Here is a 6000-nt window from a genome sequence, read left to right as displayed (position 1 = left end):
TGGGCCGCGGCCGCCGCCGCCTCCGCCGGACCCTTCGACAGCCCGGTCCTGCACAGCCTGCCCGGCCGAGCCAACCCCGCGGCGCGACACCCCAATCTCGGTGAGTGCTGCATGCCGCGCGAGTACCCGGGGCCGGAACAGAAGCAGCCCTGAGCCCTGTTTGGGGCATTTAATTTTTCACAAATATATGGGGGTGGGGCAGAAGGTAGAAGGGATGCGTGAATTTCCAAGGAAAGCAGACTGGGATACCGAGCCAGGTGGCCAGGGTGATGATGGCGGTGAAGGTCACAGCTCCAAGGAGCCCAGATTCAGTGAGATTGGGCCTGCCCTCTACATCCTTTCCCGAGCGGGAGAGACGACTGCAGGATGGCAGGGGCTGGGGGAGCCTTCCGCGCGGCCCCAGACGTAGGATGCGTCTGGGCCGCCGTGCACCCAGGCAGCGCCCATTTTTGGGTGACTGGGGAGGCCACCGGGCGCCCCTGGTGTACAGCGCCGAGACCACGGGGTTTCTGCTCCCACCGCCTCTCAGTCCTCCGCAGGGCACTCATTCCATGGTTTGGGCCCAACATCTTCTGGCTCCATGTGGCGGCTCAGTTAGAGGATCCCTCTGGGCCGTAAATTTTCCTGTTGAGTATTTCACACCGGGAACAAATGAGGGACCCTAGCAATGGAGAGGGCTTCCCTGGTGGCTCAGACAGTAAAGAATCTGCCTGCAATGAGGAAGACCTGGGTTCGATCCCTGGGTTGGGAAGATACCCTGCAGGAGGGCATGGCAAGCCACTTTAGTATTCTTGCCTGGAGAACCCTCATGGACAGAGGAGCCTGGCCGGCTACCATCCATGGGGTCCTAAAGAGTCAGGACTGAGCGACTAAGCACAGCAATGGAGATGGGTTGAATTGGGACCAGTGCCAGGGGTGTGTCTCTGGGTCGTATCTCAGGGCCAGAGTGTATTGTGACCTTGGCTGGTCGGCCAGACCGAGGTGCCCAGGGCTGCGTTAGAAGCACTCCCCAGGTGGGTGTCCTGGCAGACAGGGAGCTAGGCATAGGAAGTCCTGGCACACAGGTGCTTCTTTATAATGCCCACCTGTGGAGACTGTGACGCAGGTCCGCGTGTTCAGCCTCCTCCTGTCCCTAGCGCTGGGGTTAGAAGTTACAATTGTAACAGGCACAATGTTGTAGTTCCTTTGAACGTCAGACCTGAGAAGGACAGCATGCGTGTGCCCCTTGGCCTGATTTACAGATGAACAAAATGAAGTCCCAGGAAGGGCTTCCGTGCTGAGAGGAAAAGGAAGTGGCACCACGAATTCAGAATTCAAATGTCCTTTGGTCCTGTGGAATTTCAGGCAGGGACAGAATCGGGTTTGGATGGAAGTGGCTTTAGAGGAGGAGGGGAAGCCCAGACTTGAGAAATAAAGTTAACATTTATTGACTGCCTACTAAGTGCTAAATCCTTTCGCACTTTGAAGAGGAAAGCTTTGTCCCTCCCTGGTTTCCAGTCTCGGGCTGGCTCCAAGAAGGATCCTGGCTTTGAAGGTTTTTAAATTATTCTCTGGCCCTGGGTGGCCTAGGAAGGTCCTTAGGGGTGTCGGACCAAATACACATCTTAGGTAAACTGATTAACCGTGCATGTGGCGCCCAGTTTCCCCCTCCCCCTCATGGGGGAGCCAGACGGCAGCCCCCCCAACCCCAGGGAGGAGGACCCCCCTCCCCCAGGCTGCTAGCCTCTGGGAGGACCTTGAGAGATAGCTGGACAGCATCTCCATACAATGGCAGTTGGAGGTGGGAGTACTAGGGGTGGGGCCCTCAGGCCTCCCATTCTTGGAACTCTCCTGAGTTCTCTCTAGAACTCACTCTAGAACTTCCATTTTAAAATAGGAATGGTTCAGAGTTTTACTTCTTTTAACTTGGGAGTGGGCTGGAGAGATTGCTTCCTAAACTCCTGTAATCCTGGACTGAGAATTTGGTGTTAGAGGAAGAAAGAGAAGTCTGAAATCCAAAGATGGGGGACAGTTTGTGGTCATGAGAGTTACAGTCGCAGCAATGTTAAAAGAAAATAAAAGTACCGTTTGAGAAGTGCACTCAGTAAGTATTTAGATTAAAAAACATAACCCCTACCAAGCAGGAGGGTATTGGAGTCAGTAAAGTTTCCCACATTCCAGTGTCAGCAAGCTGACCTTTAAGGATGGCATCCTTGCTGAGAAGTGTGCTCTGTTCTGTGTCCTCCTGGTTCAGCAAGTCCCACCTGAAGACAGCCGTTGGGTCTGGCCAAGCCGTCGGATTTTCTCTTCTGTGCACAGCCAAGTGTTTTAAGTGGTCAAGTTATGAAAGGTTCCATGTTATCTATGTGAGGGGAGGAGGCATGTTGAATTTGTTGGCATTCACGTCTCCAGTATGTTCTCCAGTGGCACTTATATCAAAGCCAGTTAAAAGCAGTATATGTACATGTGCTTTTTATATGTTCCTCCCATCACATGACCCTCTTGTAAATGCCTCATAGCTTTATCAAAGACCATCACTGGCATGTTAACTGATGCTGAGTGGTAGAAGGATTAAGACTGATTCTATATTTTTTGAGAGCTTGCTGTGTGGAATGAACACCAGGTCCTAAGACCCACTGAAGGGCTTCCCTGGTAGCCCAGCCACAAAGAACCTGTCTGCCAATGAAGGAGATACAGGTTCAATCCCTGGGTGGAAAAGATCCCCTGGAGAAGGGAATGGCAACCCACTCCAGTATTCTCGCCGGGGAAATCCAATGGACAGAGGAGCCTGGTGGACAACAGCAACACCTAAGACCCAGTACGGTGTGGGGGTGTGGCAAAAGCAAACCTAGATCCAGGTGCCCCTGTGATCTTGGGCGAGGTACTTACCTCTCTAAATCTCCTCTCTTTTTCCATAAAATGAGATGATTGTAACTACTTTTAATGTTGTCTTAAAGTAGAAAAATACTGTAATGTCTGTGAAGTACTTGGCTCTGGCATCTCAGAAATGATGGCTATTTTATTAAACAGTCACTCGCTATCATGCAGAGTGACCAGTTCTGATTTTCTAAAGACTGGGGTTTTTTTTTTTTTTTTAGGATTGGTAATGTTTCATGCTAAACCTAGAAGAGGCCCCAACAAATGGGGATGGTTGATCACCCTAAAGACACAAGAAGGCCAGTGAGTGACTCAGCAGGGAGCTATGGCCATGAAATGATAGTAGAGGAGAGATGACAGACGTGTGCCTCCCTTCTGTCTAGGAACCTGGAAGCCTTCACCAGGGTGGTACTGTCTGCACTTGGCACTGAAGGGTAAATAGAACTTTACCAGGAGAAGTGCCTGCAATTTGAAAAAAAAAAAAAAGATTAAGAAAACATATGCCCTCATCTATAAGTCACATAGCCTGGTACCATGAAATAATACAACCCAGTTTGGTTTTTGTTTAAATAATATATTTGTCACTATAGGTAAAACCACACAGACTAACTCACCCTTCACTCAGAAACTGTTTTTAATTTCAGTGAGGAGAAAGAAGCAAATACTTTTATTTTCTATGAAGTATTAAGCATTAATATTAACAATAGTTCACATCTTGCCAGAGTTCTTTTTTTTTTTTTTTTGGTTATTGGAATAAGGGAAAACCCAAAGTAATAAAAGCAAACAAGGGCCTTTGTAGAGCTCTGGACTTCAGGTGGATGGAATTACTCTGCCTTGACTGCATGTATATAAACGTTAATTCATTCCAAGTTCAATATGTGCGTGACACACCATTGAGTTCGTGAATTAGGCTGCACTAATGGAATTATGTGACCTTACTGAGGCCAGGTACAGAGTATCACTCATGTTTAAGTGCCTGGCAGAGGCTGGGCACTTAGCAAATATTTCAGTGGAAATCCAAGAGGGAGTTGCCACAGTCCTCTGCCCAGGACAAACCACACACTTGGGCTGCTGAAGAGGCCAACTTCAGCAGAGAGAGGGACTGTGTACAGATATCTAAAATGCAAGAGTCTATGGCCTTTAAGAACTTCTCTGGTGGTCCAGTGGTTCAGACTCTGAACTTCCACTGCAGAGGGCATAGGTTTGATCCCTGGTCAGGGAATAAGATCCCACACGCCACACAACATGGCCAAAAGGTTTAAAACAAAAAATCTGTGGCCTTTAAACATGTTGTTCCATGTGAGCAGATACTAGGCTTGAGAAGAACACTTTCACACATGAGACTGTAGTTGTTGAAATGGAATGTGGGCGCTGAAAGTTCTTAAGGATACACTGCGTGACCATCTGCCAGTGGAGCTGGGTTCAAGGGCTCGGGTCCACGGAGGTGTGCGTGTGAGTTAGCTATGCAGGATGATATAGCTGTCTCCTTGTGGAGAACACAGCTGTTAAGTAGGCATATCCATTTGTCAGAACTCATGGACATGTACCAATAGAATGGGAGCATTGAGAATTCCCTGGTGGTCCAGTGGTTAGGACCCCATACTTTCACTGCCAGAGTGTGGCTTCAGTCCCTGGTCGGGGAACTAAGATCCTGCAAGCTGTGAGGCCTTGGATGAAAAATTAAATAAAAGGGAGTATATAAAATAAACAAAATTGCCAAAAATAAATAAAAGGGAGTATATAAAATAAACAAAATTGCCAAAAACAAATGGGAGTATTTTATTGTGTGTACATTACACCACAATAAAGTTGATTTTTTTACCAATTAATGCTTGTAAATACTTAAGGCTGAAAAGGAAACTGGAAATTATATGTAAATATATCTTAAATAAAATAACATTATGATAGATGTTACTGGAAAGCTATGGAAATATATTTTATGATGAAATAATTCTTTTGTGTAGTAGAAAAACAAGGGATTATATTTTTAAAGGAGCTCAACAATTTTGAATCATTTTAAGGGTTGATTAAAAAAAATAACAGTACAACAAAATGCATGTATAACAGTGTTAACCAGAGGTTTCTTTGAAAGCTTTGTCTTATTCGCTGTATTCTAAGAGTTTGTTCATGGTGTAGGTTGGTGAGTTCCACAAACCTACACCATAAACAAACTTTTAGAATCTTTTGGTAACTGCTTATCAACAAAGCCAGTTGCTTTCTGAGCCAGTTCATTTATGTAGGGAACTTTGTAAGATAGACTCGTGAGTAGCTTGTTTGGCTAGAGAATGATTCGTCAGTCTTTGAGAAACCAAAGTTGTTTAACTTTCCGGTTACCACCCCAAGTAGGTCAGTCGGAGCTGGGGCTGGACTGCGGTGCTGGCTTGAGAACCAATTAAATGGGGAAGGTGTGTGGGGGGAGCCAGGGGTGTGTCACTGCTTCTAGTACGATTTGTCACCTGCCCAATTGTGTCCCACCGAAAGGTCAAGCCACATTTGCTAGGTACTTTCTAAGCACTCAGGTAGAATGATGCACGGGAGATGGTTTTAGATAACACTTTCTTTGGTATCCCTCCCTATTTTTTTTTTTTTTTTACCTTAAATGAGCTAAGAAAACAAACATACTCTGAGATGGGGAAATAGGAACTCTGATACCTGTGGATGGAAGTGAAAATTGGAACAACCTTTGTGGAGAGCCCTTTGTGATGTCTGACAAATTACAAAACTGATACCCTTGACCTGGAAATTTAACTTCTAGGAATTGATTCTGCAAATATAAGGGCCTATGTTAGTTGCAGCGCTGTTTGTCATTGGAAATAATTATTCCAACCACAATTGGAAATAATCTAAATGTGCATTATTAGGCGACTGTTTGCTTACATATGGTGCATACAAACAATAGGAGATCTTGTCAGCGTAAAAAGTTAGGAAGTTAAAAAAAAATTAACACTGTTTAGAAAAAAAAGAATTTATATTCTTTGAATATGCAAAAAGCTCTCCAGAAAAAGTTAGAAAGTTCATTATGCAATGAACTTAGAATAAGCTTGGAATCCTCACCAAGACATGTATAAGTGCAGGATGTATGTGTATTTGTATTTTTTAAAAAAAGGACAAGAAAAGATTATGTACGTTTGAAAATGTTTAATT

General features: G+C 45.5%; 1 protein-coding gene across 1 annotated transcript in view; it reads left to right on the top strand.

The window, feature by feature from the left end:
* GATA4 (GATA binding protein 4) overlaps window positions 1–6000 on the top strand; it is a 52353-nt gene that overhangs the window by 4770 nt on the left and 41583 nt on the right. Inside the window, exon 3 of the mRNA XM_010840311.1 lies at window positions 2–100. Within this exon, the coding sequence (XP_010838613.1) occupies window positions 2–100 (99 nt within the window). The remainder of the gene's footprint in view (window position 1; window positions 101–6000) is intronic.

Source organism: Bison bison, unplaced genomic scaffold (assembly GCF_000754665.1).
Source record: "Bison bison bison isolate TAMUID 2011002044 unplaced genomic scaffold, Bison_UMD1.0 scf7180017864143, whole genome shotgun sequence".
In the NCBI taxonomy this organism is placed as follows: domain Eukaryota; kingdom Metazoa; phylum Chordata; class Mammalia; order Artiodactyla; family Bovidae; genus Bison; species Bison bison.
Note: the sequence above shows the minus strand (reverse complement) of the source record. Positions and strands in the feature narration are given on the sequence as shown.